The sequence below is a fragment of the Aquarana catesbeiana genome, linkage group LG11 (genome assembly GCF_042186555.1).
Source record: "Aquarana catesbeiana isolate 2022-GZ linkage group LG11, ASM4218655v1, whole genome shotgun sequence".
NCBI classification, from domain to species: Eukaryota; Metazoa; Chordata; class Amphibia; order Anura; family Ranidae; genus Aquarana; species Aquarana catesbeiana.
The window spans coordinates 254,955,528-254,978,395 of NC_133334.1; the positions used below are offsets into that span (position 1 = coordinate 254,955,528).

Sequence of the window (22,868 nt, forward strand, 5' to 3'; positions counted from 1 at the left end):
TAAAAATGGCTGTTTTTTTGGGAGCAGTGATTTTAATAATGCTTAAAGTGAAACAATAAAAGTGAAATATTCCTTTAAATTTCGTACCTGGTGGGTGTCTATAGTATGCCTGTAAAGTGGCACATTTTTCCAGTGTTTAGAACAGTCCCTGCACAAAATTACATTTCTACAGAAAAAAAGTCATTTAAAAGTATTCGTGGCTATAATGAATTGTTGGGTCCCAGCAATACGGATAAATTGAAAAAAACGGCATGGGATCCCACCAGTCTATTACCAGGCCCTTTGGGTCTGGTATTAACATTAAAGGGAACCACGAACCAAAATGTAAAAAAAAAAAATTGCTTGGGGGTCCCCCCAAATTCCATACCAGGCCCTTCAGGTCTGGTATGGATATTAAGGGGAACCCTGCGCCAATTTTTTTTTTAAATGGCGTAGGGGTCCCCCTCAAAATCCATACCAGACCCTGCAGGTCTGGTATGGATTTTAAAGGGAACCCCGCGCCAATTTTTTTTTTAAAAATGGCGTGGAGGTCCCCCAAATATCCATACCAGACCCTTATCTGAGCATGCAACCTGGCAGGCCACATTAAAAGAGGGGGGGCGAGAGAGCGCCCCCCCTCCCTCTTGAACCGTACCAGGCCACATGCCCTCAACATGGGGAGGGTGCTTTGGGGTAGCCCCCCAAAGCACCTTGTTCCCATGTTGATGGGGACAAGGGCCTCGTCCCCACAACCCTTGCCCGGTGGTTGTGGGGGTCTGCGGGTGGGGGGCTTATCGGAATCTGGAAGCCCCCTTTAACAAGGGGACCCCCAGATCCTGGCACCCCCTGTTTGAAATGGTAACGGGTACTCGTACAATTTCACAAAAAAGTGTCAAAATGTTAAAAAAAAAAAACAAGACACACCTTTTGACAAGTCCTTTATTAAAAAATTAAAAAATAAAAATGTCCCACGAAGTCCATTCATCCTCTTCTATGGCTTCGCCGACGGACCAAAAATTAAATATGGTATGGAATTTGGGGGGACCCCCATGCAATTTTTTTTTTACATTTTGGTTCGGGGAACCCATGCCGTTTTTTTCAATGTCTTTTATCTGTATTGCTGGGACCTGACAATTCATTATAGCCGCGAGTACTTTTAAATGACTTTTTTTCCTTTAGAAATGTCATTTTGTGCAGGGACTGTTCTAAACACAGGAAAAATGCGCCACTTTACAGGCATACTATAGTCACCCCCCAGGTACGAAATTTAAAGGAATATTTCACTTTTATTGTTTCACTTTAAGCATTATTAAAATCACTGCTCCTGAAAAAACGGCAGTTTTTAAAACTTTAGCATTGATACATATCCCCTGGGGCAGGACCCGGGTCCCCAAACACTTTTTATGACAATAACTTGCATATTAACCCTTAAAATTAGCACTTTTGATTTTCAAGTTCGTGTCCCATAGACTTTAACGGTGTTCGCGTGTTCGAACAAATTTTTTGCCTGTTCGCATGTTCTGCTGCAAACCGAACCGGGGGGTGTTCGGCTCATCCCTAGTGGTCACATGTCCACCTCCCTGGGTTTATAGACAGCCCCTAGAGATTACAAACTAGGGTCTGTACCTTTTGCTTCTGATATTTCAGGAATCGGCATAAGCACAGTTTTTGCTGTCAGGCTGATATGAAAGTTTAGCTGTTGTGAAAAGAGTAGTGGCAGTTTAAATGGAAAATGACATAAAAGAGATTGCGAGGTTGCTATTGATTAGATCTCCCTCTGAAAATGCAAGCTGCCAGGAAGTCATATGATGCCATAATTAAGTAATTGAGTTTCAGTGGGGTTTTTTAAATTATTTTGGATAGAGTATGGGAGGGTTATAACCCCCATCAGTTTTTTGCCATCTTTGACCCATTGGGAAGATTTACTTTCACTTCCTGTTCCATAGTCAAAACAGGAAGTGAGAGGAAAGCTCTTCAAAGTGAGTAAATCCATGGTTGTCACTAGAACTAGTGTCCCCATTGAAAGATTTCCCCCCTATTCCTGTTCCGGGGACAACCCAAAATTTTCTTATATTTTCACTTTTGATGATAATGGTGAACAGGACAAATAGAGAGGATGACAGACAGTAATAATAACTGACAGGTGTTCTAATCCCCCTCCACTCCATTCAAATGTTTTTTTTTTTTTTTTTTATACATTTCTAAAAATGGCTTTCATTTCCAGCTGAGTAGATTGTGCTATGATGACACAGACCAGTCACTGTGGCAGTGCACTTGATTTTTAGGGCCCAGCTCACTGTTGGTTCCCGCTAATGTCACCATATTTGCAGATCACGGCTATGGCACTCAGTACGGGTGTATGAATGTGTGTGAATCCATCCTTTACTGGTATAAAGGAAGGTGACCCGCATTAAGGACCGAAGGTTATTGACCCTTTATTGATTCTCTCCAGGTGATGGTGTTTATTCATGGAGGCGGATTAATTATGGGAGGAGCCATGATGTTTGAGGGTTCTGCGCTGAGTGCCCATGAAAATGTCATCATCGTATCCATCCAGTACCGCCTGGGGATTCTGGGATTCTTAAGGTAATGCACCATACACATCTCTCAAAACAATTGCTGGGTCCAGAGATTTAGGCAGCTGAACTTCTAGGCAGATCTCAACTTTTTCCTTTTAAGTCAAGTTTGTCTCCGCTTCCTCCTGCCCTTCAAGCCTGTTGGCCTATAGGTACCCCATCACATTAACGTCTTGGTGGTCTGATCTCACTGAAGCCTCAGTGCCCAAACCAAAGCATTAGAATAGACTGATCAACTTCACAACTTTAGTGCAAACTCTAGATTAATTTGTTTAACTAATCTTCTAACTTTGTTAGTACTTTAACTTTGTATACTTGTCTTAATTCTCTGCTCATAGTAATGTGTTTTGTTTTTTTCTTAACTAGTCAACTAAAATGCTAAAAAAAGGCATTTTTTATTATTTTACTCTGCTCATTTTCTTTTTATGTTGACTAATTTAATTAAAATGTAATAAAAATGCACATTTTACTTTACATTTACTTTGCTTGCAGTTTTTTTTAAATATAGATGGCACACCCTGTAAGGAGCCACTAGTTCAAGGGGTCTTCTGAAGCTAGTCTCGACTGTGTTGGTACCTCTGCCGCTTTGACACACCCAGTTACATTCATACAACTTCAGGTTTCTTTCCCACAAACCTTGTCTCAAGAAAATGGACCAACTCAGTTGAAGTGTGATTTTATATATATATATATATACTTTTCACTTGTAGACCTAAACCATAGGATAAATCACAGAACTGATAAAATAAAAAGCTGGTCAGTAGGTAAACTTGAGTAGTACACAGTATACAATTAAAGGTAAGTTTAGACAAAATCATACATGTGCAATAACTAAAGTATATACTTGGGCCTAGTTCTCCACCATCAACCCAAATCCGCTTTAACAGGATCACCGAAGGTGCACCAAGTTAACGGTAACTTTAGGCCTAATAAACCCAAATAGATCACAACTGGTAAAATTTAAGCAAATAGAGGAAAATAGGAGGAACAGTCTCTCGATGGTTTCTTCTGCCAGCTATTATTGGGGCCCTTTAACGGTGGTGCACTAATGGTGATGACTAGAAAACACACCCTGAGTTCAGTTCCGAGTACACTAGATGCAGGAATGCTTTTGTGGTGGTGGTTTGAAAGGGTAACAAGAGAAAAGAGTGGTGTGGAATCAGTTCAACAAATATTTGAGTGATCCTCAATAGGTGTTGGGTGTCAGTCTATGAGCAAGAGAGGCACAGTTCCATCTGTAGGTTGGAAAAAATTGCTGGAAAATTGTGATTGGCTGTCACAGCGATCACATAATTGAGAACCATGCTGATATTTTATTTAGCATAAGTCAGTGACAGCGCAGTCAGCAGAACTATGGTTGTGCACAGTTGCAAGCTCCTAGTTCACAGATTAATTTACTCATGGCATGGGTAGCTGTGCCTGACAATATTAATCTAGATTAAAGATGCCAAGCGATAAAAGCACCAATAGTGAGACTCAGGAGATCATAGGAAGCAGGGCCTGGCTTGACTTTTTACAGGAAAAGTGTAGATTTACATATACATTTCAGGTGCCTGTATCTCTAGAACGGCTGAATACCTTGACTTGCTGTTTTTGCTAAAGGTTCAATTTTTTTGTGTATTTTTCATCTCATACCCAACTAATAAATTGTAATGTTCATTCCTTGAGTGCTCTGATAGGTGAGTAGAGCTAACTCCTCATTTGAGTACAACCTGCTTGACTACTGGAAGCAGAGGAGGAGACTGGCACCTTTAGGGGGCATGGCTTTCCTCTAGGAGATCATTTTCTATAGACTTGTCACATGACCTCTGTCCTCTCTTAGCTCCGGGGACAACCAAGCTCCTGGAAATTATGGATTCCTGGATCAGGTGGAGGCGCTGCGCTGGGTGCAAGAGAACATCGCAAACTTCGGGGGTGACCCAGACTCCGTCACCATATTTGGAGAGTCGGCTGGTGGGATCAGTGTCTCTGCATTGGTAAGTATAGAAGAAGTAAATTTATAGGCACCTCCAATTCTGACTTGCTTTTAAAAGTACAGGCCCCAAAACCATCATCCTCATCCTTCCTTAATTACCTGGTGAGTTAGCAAGCTGGAACAAGCCAGTGACCTTTTATGAAAATATCATCCTTGGCTGCAGTCATGCTCATCCGATGGCTTTAGTACTTTCTAAGTCTTTGACCTGGAACAAGCAGATAAGGAGTTCTGATGTCAATGTTCTGATCTTCATACTGGTCCAGGGCAGTTTCTCCAAGTATCAGGAGCAAAAACAACAAGGGAACTAGCATTTTCCTAAGGAGGTCAGCAACAGCCTCCATATTTTCTCTTAGTACTAGTTTCCTTAACATAATGGAGCATGGATGAGGATGACAGCCCTGGAGCTAAGGATAGGTCACCAATGTTGGCTCCCATATTTCTATTCCAGCAGGTTCTCTTGAATGTACGGTTTCCTGGGTGTGATAAATTGTAACTAATATGTTCTTGTCTTTACCTGACAGGTCTTGTCCCCACTAGCCAAGGGCTTGTTCCACCGAGCCATCGCTGAGAGTGGTGTGGCCCTTCTTCCAGGGCTGGTCACCAAGTCAGCTGAGGAGACCAGCTTTGTGCGGAATGTAAGTCCCAATGTTGATGGAGAATACACGATATCTCTACAGAACGTTTCTTAGCTGTGAAATCACCTCGGTTATTTGTTACTGAAAGACAACTATGGGAAGTCCTAAAGCGCGTGATAGATACTCTGCAGACATCTTTTTCTCGGCAGTGTGACAAATGTTAGAGTGCAATAGATTAGTGTACACCTCAGAATGATGGATTGGAATCTGTCGCAAATCTTACAGAACTGTCACACTCAGCGCTACCTACAAAGAGTCAGATTTTCACAAGTGGAGGAGTGCATGCCTGGATAATCTCAGAAAGGCATCGAATGTTACCAGACACATGCATGTATGTGTGTAGTATATATATTAAGTGAAGGAGGGAAGAGGATAGCGATGAGGGTATAGGGAGAGAGGATAGAGATAAGGAGATGAAAAAGAGGATAGAGACAGGGCTGTTTTAATGCATGGGAACCCCGGGGAAACTGCCCAGGGGCTCCAGGTGCATGGGGGCCTCATGATGATCTTTCATTACATCATACTTGTGAACTGTCCTGGATTTTCTGGGACAGTCATGCTTTTTACTAAGCTTTCCCGGGATGACTATGTCCCAGGACCCTCCTGATCAGAGTATTGTGCCCTCCTGACTCCCCCTGTACTGTGAGAGTAAGTGTGTAAATTGGGCCAGACTGGTAGGAGCCCCAGAGCATTACTTTGCCAAGGGGCCCATGATGCTATTAAGGCAGCCCTGGGTAGAGATGAAGAGAAGAAAAAGAGAATAGAGATGGGTAGAGAGGATAGGGATGAGGAGATTGGGAGAGAGGACAGATGAAAATGAGTGAAGAAAGGCCAGAGATGAGGAGGAGAAGAAGAGAAGAGAGGATAGAGATGAGAAGAATGGAATAAAAAAAAGAGATGATGGAAGGAGAGGATAGAGATAAGAGAGAGCAAGGATAGAGAAAAGATGATGGAAAGAGGATAGAGATGAAAAGATGAGGAGCTGGGGAGAGAGGATAGAGATGAAGAAGAGAGGATAGAGATGATGAGATGGGGATAGCAGATAGAAATGGGGAGAGAGGATAGAGATGAGGAGATGGGAAGGGAAGCTCGCTGCAGGAAGGCAGTTGGTAAGATGGTGAATATTATGCTGTTCTTGTCCCTAAACAGTTCTACATTAAGATAAGAATTTTCATCTATTCAGAAATGACACCACACGTGACTGAGTTTCCGCTGTCCTGTAATCAGACACCATCTTGTTGTTGTAGATAATCGCCAACATTTCTGGCTGTGATCTGGCGTCATTGGTGGATTGTATGAAGGCCAAATCTGAAGAGGAAATCCTTTCTATAAGTGCTTCTTTGGTACTGTATATTCACCTATATAATGTCCCTTCATAGATGGATACTAGGGGCGTAGGTAAGGTAGGGGGTCAGGGGGGTCTGAACTGAGCAGAGTTGCCAACCATCCCTCATAGGGACAGTTTGATTAAAAACATAACGCACAGTTTCAACCCAGCATATGCAGTGTGCAAGGTGCAGTTCTGCTGTCAGCCAGACTGGGAACATGGGCAATCTGTGTCATTCTGCAGTTCCCCCTTCTCCCTCCTTCTTTCAGGCTGCTTCAGATTACATCTCTCCACCATGCTCAGTGACTCTTGCCTGCTACTGGTGCTCTGTCTTTGTGACAAGGAGAACACAGATGAGCCTCACAGCAACAGGCTGTGTTTGAAAGTTGGCAAAAGCAGAGCAGAAGTCGCAAAACCTAAATTCATGGCAGGAAAGGGAGAGAGCATGGTCTATGCGAGGAGGGCACTGGAACAACATACCAACTACATCACATAACAGGAGTCCTCTCACTGACTGCTAATAATCAATGTGTGTGCTGTTGGCTCTGATCCAGTCTGCAATCTTCTACAGCTCACACTATATTCACAATGGGGTGGACAGTTTGCTGCTTTCAGAGATGGTTAAGGGCCGGTTCACACTGGGAATCCTACATGCAGTTCTATGCAGTCCAAGTTCAGCCCACTCATTTTGAATTGGCTGAAATCGTACCACACCGTAGCAAAAGTGGTCCATCTTCTACTTGCAAACTCACTTTAACCCCATTGCATGGTACCTTTGTACTATGTGGGCAGACACACTGCGTTTGCGACCTGCATTTGGGGTGTCATGAACTTTATATTGACACCCACTGCATGTAAAAATGCAGCTCAGCTGCGGGCTGAACCAACCCTCAGAATTTTTTTTTTATCTACGTCCCTACACCAAACCTAATGGATACAGGGGCGTATACTGTAATGCCCCATAAACACACGAGTAGAAATTCTGCCAGCAAAAGTCGTATGTAAGCTTTTGGTCAGAAATTCCGACCGTGTGTATGCTCCATCGGACTTTTGCTGGCAGAATTCCAGCCAGCAAAAGATTGAGAGCAGGTTCTCTATTTTTCGGTCGGAAAAAGTTCCTATCCGAAAATGCGTTCATCTGTATGCAATTCGGACACGCAAAAATTTACGCATGCTCGGAAAAAATTCGACGCATGCTCGGAAGCATTGAACTTCATTTTCTCTGCTCGTCATAGTGTTGTACGTCACCGTGTTCTTGACGGTAGAAAGTTCAGAGAACTTTTGTGTGACCGTGTGTATGCAAGGCAAGCTTGAGCAGAATTCCGTCGGAAAAACCATCCAAGTTTTTTCTGATGGAATTTCTGATCGTGTGTACACGGCATAAGGCAAACAAGGCGCTTGCCTTGAGCAGCAATTTCCAGCCCCCCGCCTCCCTCTCCCTGCCACTTCACCCCACTGCACTGATCATTTAGCAACTCACATGGTCACACGGTTGATGATTAAAACAGGCACATCTAAGTATGCAGGCATCCAGGGTAAAGCTGTTCACATAGACCATCCCTCGCACCACCATCATCCCTTCCACGCTGCGCTCAACGAGTGCTTCAAGCCTCGCTTTCAGATCACTCTACTGCAGGGTAGTCTTCCCAGTCATGATTGCAGTCTGACAGCGGTGAGAGCCGGCGGTGCAGGGGATGGTCTATGTGGACAGCTTTACCCCAGATGCCTGCATACTTAGATGTGCCTGTTTTAATCATCAACCATGTGAATTACTAAATGTTGTACCTTCATATATAACCATATTGCTACACTTCTGCCCTGTACACACGATAGGATTTTCCGACAAAAAAATCCATGTTTTTTTTCTGACAGATGTTGGCTCAAACTTGTCTTGCATACACATGGTCACACAAAGTTGGTAGGAAATTCCGAACATCAAGAACGCGGTGACGTACAAAACATACGACGAGTCGAGAAAAAGTTCAATAGCCAGTGCTGCTCTTCTGCTTGATTCCGAGCATGCGTGGAACTTTGTGCGTCGGAATTGTGTACACACGATCGGAATTTATGACAACAGATTTTGTTGTCGGGAAATTTGAGAACCAGCTCTCAAATTGTGTGTGACGGAAATTCCGATGGAAAATGTCCGATGGAGCCTACACACGGACGGAATTTCCGACAACACGCTCCCATCAAACATTTTCCATTGGAAAATCCTATCGTGTGTACGGGGCATTCGAGGCGCCTCTCTTCTCTTTTATACTCTGTAGCTCCTCCTGGATTTTGCTTCTAATCCCATTGTGGAGACTTCCATTTGTGGAAGGACATTTTATGGTTACACAACCTGGTCACATCTCTATCTAGACTCCTATTTCATTATAAAGTGCCGCTCAGGCTGCAGAGAAAGGTCTGTTTAGACCCCCGATGTCTCTCCATAACCCCCCCCCCAAAAAAAGTATACTTTTTTTTTTTTTTTTTTGAATGAACAATAGAAATTAAAACAATAACATTTCACATGGTCGGGCTCTGTAAAGCAGATCCGCCTGCTCTCCTCTATCTATGTAAATGGACAGGACCGCCTTTCCATTTCCATCAGACTGCCATCCCATCCGATCCACAAGTCAGATGGGGAATAGATCTCCCCCATCCGTCTGTTTTTGGCAGACAGGATCAGATCGCATGGCGGTGGGTGTCAACTGACATTGGGGGGGGCAAATTTAGATGGGGGGGCAATTTTAGTCTTGCCTAGGGTAGTATAAAACCAAAATACACAACTGAATGGATATCACTCACTTGGTTTGCCAATTTTTTAGGGGGTCTTCCTGTTCCACTCAGGCATGTTTGGCAGATATGGAGAGCAAAGTTTGTATGTTGATCTGGTGGTGTGGTTTCATTCAAACTGACATTTTTGCTGAATTTGTTGAAATTAGTCAGATATCTCGCCATGTGTACCAATTGGGTAAAGTTTTCTTTGGAAAAAAAATGACATAGTATAGTTTTCTAATAGTCATGTGAACACCATCCTGGCACTGACACGATTACATGACTTTTTTGGTAAACAAAGAGTTGGGGTTCCTCAATATCTGTGGTCATGTCCCCAGATAATGAAGGACCATTTTTTGTTAAAGCCCTCTAAACCATTAAAAACCACCAAAAAAACAATAGTAAGTGACCTGTTTCAGCATGCTCTGGGATTGGGGTTTCCCCATGACTAACACTTCCATTTTCCGTCCCTGCAGAAATTTGTGGCTCCCCCAGCCACTGTCGATGGCGTCTTCCTCCCAAATGCTGCAGAGCAGATCTTGGCAGAAAAAGAAATCAATCCGGTTCCATTCATAACAGGTGTGGTGGAGCAGGAATTCGGCTGGATTGTCCCCTCGGTAAGAGGCGCGCTCCGTACGGCTTCACTGATATAGATTGCGGGTGGCTCCAGGAGTGTGTAAAGGGGAACTCTACCATTTAATGCTTTTCAAATCCGGTGTCCTGGGTGCACCATATTAAATGTTAACATCAGATCTTAATAAACAGTTCCCTGATAGGGGAGGGGGTATGCAATTAAGAGCGGATGTATAATCGGAGTGCTGATTGCCACTTTACACAAGCTGGTAGCAGGCTTTCAACAAGCTTCAAGATGTGCTGAAGCCTGCTAGCGTCTTGTTTAAAGTGGCAATCAACACTCCCATTAGGATCTGTGTTTAACAAACTGGAGTTGAATGGTACTTTTAAAAGATTCAACAAAGCTTATGGAAACCCCTGCTCACACTGCTCTCATACAAGCAGAAGCCCGTGTGAAACAGGCCTAACAGAGCGGATCTGCCTTTCCAGAGAGGCAAAATATCTCATGAGTTGGTTTTCAGTTTAAGGTGGCGAGTGGTGAATTCACTTAATATTAGACACATTTGAAATGAAATTTTATAAAGAATACTGGTATATGAAAAGTGAATAAAACAAGAAGGACTCTCTGCTGGACTTTGGATGCATTTGGATTTCTTGGTACTATTGTAATTAATTGTGTAATAATTACATAATTACATATTATATACTGTGATATCACTGAGAGGTGATTTTATAAAAAAAGGTTCACATAGATGTTCATTCATTAAAACTGCTTGTAAATTAGTTCTGTGCAAATGGGGCAAGATCAGATGTTCTCAGTTTATATTCTCAGCAGATTGAATGTTAATAAGTGTGAATGGGGAAAAATACTGCATTATGGCCGCTAGATGGAGCTGAGAATCGCACTTATTTCGTACAATAGCCAGTGCCATCTAGTGTCTGTAATACAGCATTTTTCCCATTCACATATTCTGAACCTGCAAAGAATGAAGCCTGGGAATATTAGTCAAAAGTTCTTCTTCAATCACAGTTATTGTTCATTATAATCTTCTTCTTATTGATTTTTTTTTTCCCTCATCCCCTGCAGGCCATGAATGTGAGTGGATTGGTGGAAGGAATGGATAGAGAAACAGTAACCACTGCACTACTAAGCAACCCCCTCATGGTAAGACTGTCTCTGTGTGCGTCCACAATGCACATTGTGTAAATCATCGTTGCTTAGTTTGTTTTATTATCTCACTCTAAATCTGTGCTGCAAAATTTGAATCCCCTGAAATAAGAGCTTAATTACTGATAATGAAGTCCTTTTCTCATGTTACTTAAAGGGGCAGTCAGCAGAACCAGCAGAACCAGTCGCGGCTGTTTTTTTTTGGGGGGGGGGCGGCAAACAATGCAATCACAGCCAATGGGTTGGTCAGTCAGTCCAATTGTCGGTCTCAAGACCTGCTTCCTGATTGGCCGGGAGGAGAATCAGTGTGACAGTAGCGAATATTCATTCGTTATTGTCACACAACTGGAAGGGCTCGGGACGCAGTGCTCTGTGCCCCGAGCCCACCCTTTTTTGAAGCCTATTAGAGCCTCAGGCTCTAATCATGTGCTTAAAAAAAAAAACCTGCATTGGAATCCATGCGTCCGGTGCCCCGCATGTAGATTAGGGGGCCGGATGCATGGATTGGGGGGGCGGCACCCCAGAGCCCTGCATTACGGGCCACCACTGAGCAGAACATACATGTATGTATGTATGTATGTATGTATGTGCATGTGTATGTGCATGTGTGTATATATCTATATATATGCTGTTTAACCTGCCAGATAAATATTATTTTGACTCCCCACATTGTCATTTGAAGTGCAGGATCTGATGAGTGTCATCACCCTTCTTATACTTTGTGCCACTGCCCCGCCTCCTGGCTGATATTTGACCTCTTATGACATCACAGTCTTGTGATAGTTGATGACACTCATCAGATCCTGCATGCCTGCAGACATTGTGCCACTGCCCTGCCTCCTGGCTGCTCTGAACGTATATGACGTTACTCTTGTGATAGGTGACGCAACTCATTAAGTCCTGCACTTCTGCAGACATTATGCCATTGTCCCGCCTCCAGGCTGCTCTCAGACTACTTGTGACATCACACACTGGTGACGCCCACCCTGAACTGTCACCAATCTGCAAGGCCGCCTGAGTAGCTTCCTTATTCAACAATCAACTTGGAGAGCAGCCACTCCCACTGTAAGCCTGATCTGACTTACAGCTGGTGTCTTTTTTGATTCAATGTAAATATTTATTTCAGGTAATTATTAGGCAAATTTAAAAATGATTAATTATTGAAGAGATAAGTGAGCTAATAAAAAGGTTTCATGTTCACTGCAGACTGACCACAAAAACATAGTGACTCCATGAGGACTCATACAGTATGCCTCATGACACTTTGATGTGACTGGTTCCTGGTTAGTTAGGCTGGATAGTCATCTTACATCCAGTTTTTGCAAGTTGTAAGCTGATAGTGAGGGAGGACCGGCAAGGAAGAGCAGGGACAAGGTAAAAGCTCAGTAAACCATAGCAGACAATCAGAGATAATCTTTTAGCCAATCAGATCGTCTTACTGGGTTCTGATTGATTTCTGCCAAATTTATGGCTAAAAATAAACTGAAACTGCTAATAGACTGAAATTAGTTTTCTCTCAATTGGTTGTATGCATGCCAGTCTTACTGTTGGCAATGAACATCGTATCTCCGTCATTACAGAGATCATTAGGCGCTGCTGTCATCCCGCTGCTGATTGAAGAATATTTAGGAGATGAGACGGATCCCGCTGAGGTCCGCGACCGCTTCCTGGACCTGTGTGGAGACTTCGTATTTGTAATGCCGGCCCTAAAAACGGCAAAATATCACAGAGGTGAGTCCAGGGCAGTCATAATCTTCTGTTTCCATTTTTTTTAATTAAAGGTTTTCACTAATAAAAGAAAAAGAGATTCTAGCATTGACTTTGAACTATACGCAATATCCACAAAATGGATTATACCGTGGTACCTTGGATTACGAGCATAATTCGTTCCAGAAGAATGCTTGTAATCCAAAGCACTTATATATCAAAGCGAGTTTCCTCATAGGAGTCAATGGAAACTCAGATAATTCTTTCCACATTGACTGCTATTGTATGCAGTACTGCATGTGGCCAGAGGTGGGGGGGCACCAGAGACACTCGGAGACTGCTCGGATGTACTCAGAGATACTCGGGGAACAGAGTGTTTCCGAGCGGCTCCGAGTGTCACTGGCTACCCCGCACCTCTTGCCAAATCTGGTACTACACACCCCAAAGGCTTGAATCCTGCTAGTCTTGTGAGACAACATGCGCAAACCGAGTCAGGATTTTTTAAAAATAATAGCTCGTATTGTGAAACGCTCGTAAACTGAATTAATCGCAGTCCGAGGTATTACTGTATATAGAATAAAGACAAAAAGTTATGCATTGTAAATACACAAAGAGTGAAAGACATATTACAGCAATCCTCGCGTTGGCAAAGGGCTCTTCCCTCTGACACAACTGTCCTTCACACACATCTGAGATAAATAAAATAGATCCTCAATAAACTGCAGTCTAGTTTTTTAGTTTGCAAAGAGGCAGTAAAACATAGAAGTCTCAGTATGTCTTACTATTTCATGATAACAATGTGATTTGATGGGGTTCAGAGTACGCCCTCCACATTAGTAAGTGCCAATCCTCTCCACCATGTAGAGAAGGATGCTCTATCTCCCAAAACCGCGGAATTACGCAGTCCGAATCCTTCAATTAGAGGCAAGAAAAAGAAAAGTAAGAAAAAGTATGAAGAGAAAAAAAAGAGGGGGGGAGGGGAAAGGGCTCCGCACTCTGGTCCGCATCCACCATAAGGGACCCTAGTCAGGTATGGTCCAGGGATCATTAGTTAAGTATCTAATCCACAAACCCCGTATCTTTTCAAACACCTTCAATTTATCAAATGGATGGATTGAGCCGGCAACACTGTAGTCCGTATAACAATTTATTTTTGACCAGTTACAAAGGAGTGACAATAAAACAAAAAAGCTGACCCATTTCGGTGAGAGCCTCAGTCGTAGCATGCCTATAAATTGTTATATGGACTACAGTGTTGCCGGCTCAATCCATCCATTTGTCTTGTTCTGGTGTGTACAGACAGGCACAGTGTGTGGATCTTGCAATCAGATTGGGTATTCCTCGTTGTGTGCTCTGCTCCTCTAAGACTTCACCCTCAATTTATCCTGTAGGGTTGCTGTTAACCGTTCATTTATCATAAGCCAGGAAAGTTTGTGTTTCGACTAGTCAAGTGGCATGGTAGCCGACTTCCAATTTCTGGCTATAGTCATTTTAGCAGAAACAAATATAAAAGTAAGGAGTTGTCTCTGGTTTTTTCGATGCCTCCTCTACTTTACAACCTAGTAACTGGGACTTGGTCAGATTCATTTGAGTAAGAGTGAAAATAAAATTGTAAACTCTGATCCAAAACCACCTTACTTTGGGACATTGCCACCATATATGGTAAGCCATCCCTTCCTGACCACATCCCCTGAAACACTTAGACGAAACTCCCAGGCATAGCCGTGTGCACAGGGTTTGCCGAGTGTGTCTGGGCTCACCCTGTGTGTTAGTGTCCCAAGATCTGCCTGGGCTTCTGTGAAATGCTGCATCCAAGCAGTGAGTAGCCCCCCCCTGCCTGTGAGACAGCATCACATTGAGCAGATCCTGAGGCTTGTAAGATCCGCTCAGTGTGAAACTGTCAGCTAATGTAACTGAATGCAGGGAGAGAAAGGAGCTGTCAAAATTCAGCCGTAATGTTGGGGATGGGGCGGGACTTAACCGCTATCAAACAGCCAATGGGATGGGGTCTGGATGGACCGCTACCTGTATGTGGCTCTGCCCCTCTTTCTTAAGCAGCCCAATCATTGGCTGGTGTTTAAATAGCTGTTCGGTCCCGCCCACCCCCGACATCACGGCTGAGTTGTGACAGCTCCTCTCTCTCCCTGCATGCAGTTACATTACTTGACAGTTTCACACTCTGTGCGGCTCTTACAAGCCTCATGATCTGTTCAATATGAAACTCCCCCTCTCCCCCAGTCAGTGCCACCTGTCAGTGCCCATCAGTGCTGCCTGTCAGTGCCCATCAGTGCTGCCTATCAGTGCTGCCTGTCAGTGCCCATCAGTGCACTGAGTGCAGGGATGGGGAGATAAACTCAGCAGCCAGGCACATTGTCCATGGGGGGGGGGGGGGGGGGGGTGGCCTGGTGGGGCACAACTGAAATCCGTTGATGTTTATTAATGCCACATGCCACATGCCAATAATTCCTGTGATATGTGATTTCACATGTTATACACATCAAAATGATACTAAGACATAAACACTTTTTTTTACAAACTTGGCAGGGATGGTGGAAACCCCTCTACAGATAATTGCAATACAAATTAACTTTAATTGCAACAACTTTTTAATTGGGAGGTTTACACCATTGTAGCACTTTGGAGTTTTTATTTTTTAGAATGTTGCATTTAATTGTATATGTTTTAGTTACTATTATAATGTAAATGTTTGCACTTGAAGTTCATTTTCCACCACCCCTGTTAAGTCCATGTCTTTATGGACCTTGCTTTGTGCACTGGTGCTCAGCCATGTTGGTACAGGAAGGGGCCATCCCCAAACTGTTCCTGCAATGTTGGGAGCATGAAATTGTCCATAATGTCTTGGTATGCTGACACCATAAAATGTGGTAAATATATACTCTCCACCACTATGCTAATATAATGTTCTTTAAATGTCCTTTCACTTGCTTTTTTTGGCTCCACCATGTGCTCCACACATATGCATTTGCCACAAATATGTGACGTTTATAACAGAAGGTCATACAACTCTTTCTGAATAGATAGCTGTTCCCTCTAATGGCTTGGTCCCAGGTTGCCTTCCATTTTAATGGTCCTTCACCAACTTGCAATCATTCAGTCCCAAAAGAGATACATATTCTCATAGTGCAATATTTATTTGTTCAAAGTGAATAAATGGTATAAAATCAAAAATTTTACACAATATAAATCATATACAGTGCCCAGTACCTCAGTACCAATAGCCTGTCATTTAAAAACACCACCATTCCATCCCTGGAGTTGGCATGCCCGGGAACCAGAATTGACATCACTTCGTTCCTGGAAATGATTGATGTAGTTCGACATGTTTCACCATCATGGTGTCCTCTATTTTATTATTTTTGTTTATTGTGGACAGTGTTATTTACACTGAAAGGTGCAGCTACATTGCTTTGCCATATATATATATATATATATATATATATATATATATATATATATATATATATATATATATATATAAAATGTTACCAAAAGTATTGGGACACCTGCCTTTACACGCTCATGAACTTTAATGGCATCACAGTTTTAGTCCATGGGGTTCAATATTGAGTTGGCCCACCCTTTGCAGCTATAACAGCTTCAACTCTTCTGGGAAGGCTGTCCACAAGGTTTAGGAGTGTGTCTATGGGAATGTTTGACCATTCTTCCAGAAATGCATTTGTGAGGTCAGGCACTGATGTTAGACGAGAAGACCTTGCTTTGTGCATTTTTGTAAATATTTTATTATAGCTTTTCATGTGACAACACTGAAGAAAAGAAACATTGTTACATACACAACTGCTGCTTCAATTTGATGTTTACAGGAAAGGGGTCTACACCCTAATTTCACATACGGTATCAGGACCATAAACCATCTTCTTCTCACAGATTCTGGATATCCCGTCTACTTCTACGAGTTCCACCGTCGTCCATCTATCTTTAAAGATATTAAGCCAGATCATGTGAAGGCTGACCATGGCGATGAGCTTTTCTTTGTGATTGGAGGACCCTTCCTCCCTGACGATACTCTCTTTTCAGGTAAATCGCACTTCCCGGGAACTGCCCCTTCCACCTTTCACCCCACAGAATTCTAGGTTGATTTAGTGATTGGTCATCTATGAACCATCTGATATCCGGCTATCACTTTGTTGTATCTCGGTGTCTGTAGAAGCTTCCAGATTTTGTCACTTTTCTCTTTTCTCCACCAGGCCAGACGGAGGAAGACGAAAAGGTTCTCAGTAAGAACATCATGAAATACTGGGCCAACTTCGCTCGGACTGGGTAAGACTCCAATAATTGGGGCTGCAGTATTGGAGACGCCAATGTAGGGCCTGACCTCATTGGTCCAGAATTAAAGAGAACCAGTCATGGTTGAGCTTATACAAGAATGTGAATATCCAGTCATAAATGATTATAAATGGTGAAGGCTTATTTATGACCATAAATAGTTCTCTTATTTCATAATGTTGTGCACACTCAGCAGCTGGGGGAGAGAGCCCTTCACAGTGCCTTGGTGGATAACATTCTTGGTTTACAATGTTGGGGTCTTTGTTTCCTTTCCTAATATTATCCATATAGTGTATGTATGCCTTGCCTGTGATAATGTTTCCTCCCATAATCCACAAACGCCATTGGGACATCTACCAGTCTGTACTACTCGAGTGTAAGCTCTTCTGCTGCAGAGACTGATGTGACTGGCTCAGTGTTATCTGTACAGCACTACAATATACTGTGTGTCAGAGCTATATACATTTATACTAATAATAGTGTGTGACTGTTGTGTGAATTTTAGAGTGTAAGCTCCTCTGGTGCAGAGTTATCCTCTTCCTTATATACTGATTATAGTTTCTGTTCATCATCCGTATTTTAGTGACCCGAATGGACCCGGCCTGGCTGAGTGGCCACGGTATGACCAGGATGAAGATTATCTGCAGATTGATATTCACCCAAAACAGAAAGCCGCTCAGAGACTGAAAGACACAAAATATGAATTTTGGAACAAAATTCTCCCAGGAAAAATCCAGAAGATGGCACAGGAGGCAGCGGAGCATGGTGAGCTTTAGAACCCTTGGATCATACAGTATATAAGCAAATCACCATTCTAAAGCATTTTCAAGATGAGTAAAGTCCAATGTGACTAAAGGCTGTTACTTCATTGTGGGTGGAGACGAGCTGGTTTGTATTTCTTATCTCTTGGAGATTCTGTAATAGTGTTCTCAGCTCCACCCCCAAGACAGCCTCATAATGGGCACAGCAAGTGTACAGAACCGGGAACTCTGCACAGGGATGGTGGGAATCCCTCATAATGGACACAGGAGGTGTACAGAGCTGTGCAGGGATGGCCGGGGAACTTAGGTCTCACAAATGAAGTCACACGATTTTGTGTTCTGCAACCTACGAGCCCCTTCTGAAGTTAGTGGACACTCAGCCCCATTGACAGAGCATAGTTTATAGTTGCAGTACAGCTCTGTGCCTGCTGAGGGCGCTCCTCATTCGATATGCTGTTCCTGTGTATACAGTATTGCATCTTCACACCTCCAGTATCTCCTCGTACCTGGGCTGACAACCCTGTGCAGACTTTTATGGGAGAGGGGAATGTCATTGTTCAGCAGGTCAGCCTGGGCAATCTACAGTCCTTTTTATAGGAAAAACTTCCCATCGTTTCCTCATATAGATAAAAAATCCTTCTCAGTCAATTAGTGACAGCCTCTGCAGCTAGTACCAACTCCCCCCTGCCATTTACCCCAAAGATGAGATGAGGAGTGAAGGAGCTGTGCTGTGCTGCCTGCTGATATCCGGCCTGCGTGCAGCTGAGAGCATTACATAGGGTAGGGGCACACTGACTGCCACTATGTACAGAGGGGCACACTGACTGCCACTATGTACAGAGGGGCACACTGACTGCTGCGGCTTGAGATTGTACTGGGGACTCCTCTGTATTGTTTATATATAATAGCATACCTCCCAAAATTTTGAAATGGGAATGGGGGACACCTACTGGCAAGTGTATGTAGGCATAGCACACGCCCCCTGCAACACCCCCTTAAAGGTGAATTAACCAAAAAAAAGTGAATTAAATCCACAAGTGCTTTTTTTTTACCACTACTATTCCTTTATATTGGCTTTTAAAATTTACAAATGCAGCAATTTAGAATTTGGATAAAAGGTTTAGCGCTGGGAAACACTTTTTGAAAGATAAAAAGTGCATTTTATATACATCTATATAGATCAGACCAAAATGAGGGACAAATGAGGAGGAAAGAGGGACAGAGGGACATTGCTCCAAATCAGGGACAGTTGGGAGCTATGTAATAGTCCTGGTGAGCTGCAAACTGACCTGCATAGTGTGTGTCAGGTTCTCTGAGACTGTTTTGTAGCAGCCATGGGGTATGTGAGAGGACGGGGATACTGGGTGAGAGGGATCTGACCGACCGAGACTCAACATCATTTGCAATACTCCACAGTCCTCACTGTCCCCCATACACAGCCAACGTGTACAATCCTCAACACAGCAAATGCTGCAATCTCTTCACATGCTTTTCAGTCCTCACTGGAGCCAGATGTTGCCCTGGTAGTGAGTTTCTATTTTTCTGGCCCCTGTATGCACATCTCCTATCTACAGATCTATAAATGTGGGTTTATGGCACTGCAGACCTCTGAAACATTTGGTGAGATCTGTGCAGAGGATATCTGCTCTGTGTGTAGAAAAACAAAAATCCTATTTGTAACATTCAAGTCCTCCTCCAACAGCCAGGTACGTGTGCAAAAGTTACAAATGTTTTGTTCATCTGCCGTGTCATCATGTCACAGGTCTAAACCAGGAAAAAAGAACTCTGCTCCCATCATGCAACAGCCGCTGGCCTTGTCTCCCAATCTCTTAGCCATTATTTAGTGATGATAATGGAAAGCAGCAAACTGAGGACTCATTATTGGGAATTCATGTGCTGCTTCTTCAATCAGATGAAGTTCTTCTCCTTACAATGCGTAAATCTGAGAATTTTCCCTCTGGCCATTTTCCTGCTCCCTTCTTTGCAGTGATATCACTCAGTTAATTGTGTCTTTTTTGCTTTGATAGCAGGAGGCGAGGATGGAAGGCCCCTGGTGGGTACACGGTACGGCAAACTGCTCGGCAAAACGGTGAAGGTCAAAGACACGGACAGACAGGTTCATGCCTTCTATGGGGTCCCTTTCGCTGAGCCTCCAGTGGGACCGCTACGTTTTGCAGCATCAGGACCCCCAAAAGGCTGGAATGGGGTTAGAGAGGCCACCAAACAGCCTCCCATGTAAGTACACTGGTGGGAGAGAAGAGGTAATTGTCCAGGTGCTGCTCATGGTTACCGATTCTCTACCTAAAGATAGTAAAACTGATATTTAAGTACAGGTGCATCTCATAAAATTAGAATATCATCAAAAAGTTAATTTATTTCAGTAATTCAAAAAGTGAAACTTCTACATTTTTTTATAGATGCATTACACAGAGTGATATATTTCAAGCATTTCTTTCTTTCTATTTTGATGATTATGGCTTACAGCTAGTGAAAACCCCAAATTCAGTATCTCAGAAAATCTGAATATTACATAAGACCAAAAAAAAAGGATTTTAAATACAGAAATGTCGGCTTACTGAAAAGTATGTCCATGTACAGTATAGTATGCAATCAATACTTGGTCAGGGCTCCTTTTGCATGAATTAATGCATCAATGTGGCATTGCATGGAGGCGATCAGCCTGTGGCACTGCTGAGGTGTTATGGAAGCCCAGGTTTTTTTGATAGCGACCTTCAGCTCATCTGCATTGTTGGGTCTGGTGTCTCTTATCTTCCTGACAATAACCCAGAGATTCTCTGGGGGTTTAGGTCAGGCGAGTTTGCTGAGAAATCAAGCATAGTGATATCATGATCATTAAACCAGGTATTGGTACTTTTGGTAGTATGGGCAGGTGCCAAGTCCTGCTGGAAAATTAAATTAGCATCTCCATAAAGCTGGTCAGCAGAGGGAAGCCTGAAGTGCTCTAGAATTTCCTGGTAGAGGGCTGCGGTGACTTTGGACCTGAGTAAACACAGTGGACCAACACCAGCAGATGACATGTCTCCCCAAATCATCACTGACTGTGGAAACTTCACACTGGACCTCATGCAACTTGAATTCTGTGCCTTTCCACTGTTTCTCCAGACTCTGGGACCTCGATTTCCAAATGAAATGCAACATTTTCCACAGCCGTGATGATTTGGGGAGCCATGTCATCTGCTGGTGTTGGTCAACTGTGTTTTATCAAGTCCAAAGTCTGACCTAAACCCCATAGAGAATCTGTGGGGTATTGTCAAGAGGAAGTTGAGAGACACCAGACCCAACAATGTAGATGAGCTGAAGGCCGCTATCAAAGCAACCAAGGCTTCCATAACACCTCAGCAGTGCCACAGGCTGATCGCCTCCATGCCACACCGCATTGATGCAGTAATTCATGCGAAAGGAGCCCCGACTAAGTATTGAGTGCATACTGTACATGGACATACTTTACAGTAAGCCAACATTTCTGTAATAAAAATCCTTTTTTTTTTTTTTTTATTGGTCTTGTGTAATATTCTGATGTAGTACCCTGGTGTTTAGGTAGGGTTGCTAACAAATTTAGTTTGCCAGGTAGTAATTGTCCTGGCTAATTGTTAGAAGATCCACTTATTCCTCTCTAATTCTGGAATTGCTGCACCTTTTCTCTTCTGTCACTAGGTGGCATTGTGGCTGGTGACATTAGATTGACAGGGGCTTAGCACAGTCAGATCATGAATGGATGGGCGTCGCAGCCAATTGGCAGGGGTTTCTTTAGTCCCTTGGCCTGCTGGGAGAGCCTATTTATTTGGGTGCAGTCAGGTGATCAGGGTTCTGTGCCACCTGGATGGCTGTCTAGGTGGACGTGTGTTATGTTGCCCCAGGTTGCTAGGAAGCCAGAGGCCTATCCCGGGAACACCTGGCTGCCTGAGGCCTATCCAGAAGCAGGTAAAGCAGCGTAGGGTTGGGACTGCAGGATTGGAGTCCAACCGTGCTGCAAATGTTCAGCCGGACGGGGAACCAGTTGTGGTCGGAGGTAAAGGGGAAGCAGTTGCCACTAAGGGTCCATCCACCTTATTACCGGAGACTACTGTGAGTAAGCTTGAGCAAGTACCAGAGCAGTCTTCTCACCAGCCGGGGACAGTGAAGAAGTGGGAAAGCTTCAGCGAGTGCCAAGCCAAGGGACACAGCGGGTTACCGTGGGTGACGCTTGAGGAGTATACAGCGGGTTTAGCTGTGGAAGAGCTCAGGAGATCCGGTGACGACTGGGATCTGGAAGTCTGGTGAGAGACTGGGAGCTCAGTGAGTGAAGACCTACAGTGGGATACTGTGAGATAAGAGAAGAACTGTTCTGTGTTACCAAGAGTTATGTATGACTACCTTTAGTGACTGTTACAAGTTCAGTTGCCGTGCATGTGCAGTAGAATACCCACAGGCCTCTTGGGATGCATGAGGTAGGTATCCCAGGAGGCTACAGTTGCTGCAAAGCCAATCTTGCCTAGTTAACAATAGAGGAATTTCAGGGTTGTGTTGTGTGTGAGAAAAGTACAACAAAAAATTTGTCTGTAAGAAGGGTGGAGGGTGCACAATGATATCCAGTAGATCAGAAGGGTGAAGGTCCTACTGTACGGTGAACTGATCCCACTGGAGGGCCAGTCCAGAGCAATGATGTGCACCTTACACTGGAGTGAGTGCATGTAGACAGGAAGTGGATAAACGAGGTTGCAGGAGATCAGCAGCACCAGGATAGGAAAAATCAGGACTTTATACTAAAAAAAACAATTGCCACAGTGCAGAGCAAAGCAAATGCCATCCAGTCCTGGTTTCCATCTACTTTAATACAATAATATATTACAATGGATACAAAGTTACATTTCCTGTTCCAGCCAGCCATTGGCTTGTTACATTGTATTAGACATGTGCACTGCCGCAAAAATTAGTTCCTTTTCGTTTTTTGTTTTTTTTTCTTTTTTCGGGTTATTTGTTATGATCGCAATGCGTAACTTTGAAAATAAGAAAGAATATTCTAAAGAATAAATTACTAATAATAACTATTAAATTATAGGTATTGGAATTTCCTTTCAAATTTGGCTGTTAGTGAACGT

General features: G+C 43.4%; 1 protein-coding gene across 2 annotated transcripts in view; it reads left to right on the forward strand.

Moving 5' to 3' along the window:
- LOC141112680 (uncharacterized) overlaps positions 1-22,868 on the forward strand; it is a 170,866-nt gene that overhangs the window by 127,557 nt on the left and 20,441 nt on the right. Inside the window, exons 20-26 of one of the 2 annotated variants that reach the window (XM_073605677.1) lie at positions 9,732-9,872; positions 10,916-10,993; positions 12,577-12,727; positions 16,610-16,759; positions 16,930-17,002; positions 17,592-17,773; positions 19,797-20,004. In XM_073605677.1, the coding sequence (XP_073461778.1) occupies positions 9,732-9,872; positions 10,916-10,993; positions 12,577-12,727; positions 16,610-16,759; positions 16,930-17,002; positions 17,592-17,773; positions 19,797-20,004 (983 nt within the window). The remainder of the gene's footprint in view (positions 1-9,731; positions 9,873-10,915; positions 10,994-12,576; positions 12,728-16,609; positions 16,760-16,929; positions 17,003-17,591; positions 17,774-19,796; positions 20,005-22,868) is intronic. The other variant, XM_073605680.1, reaches the window with a different exon arrangement.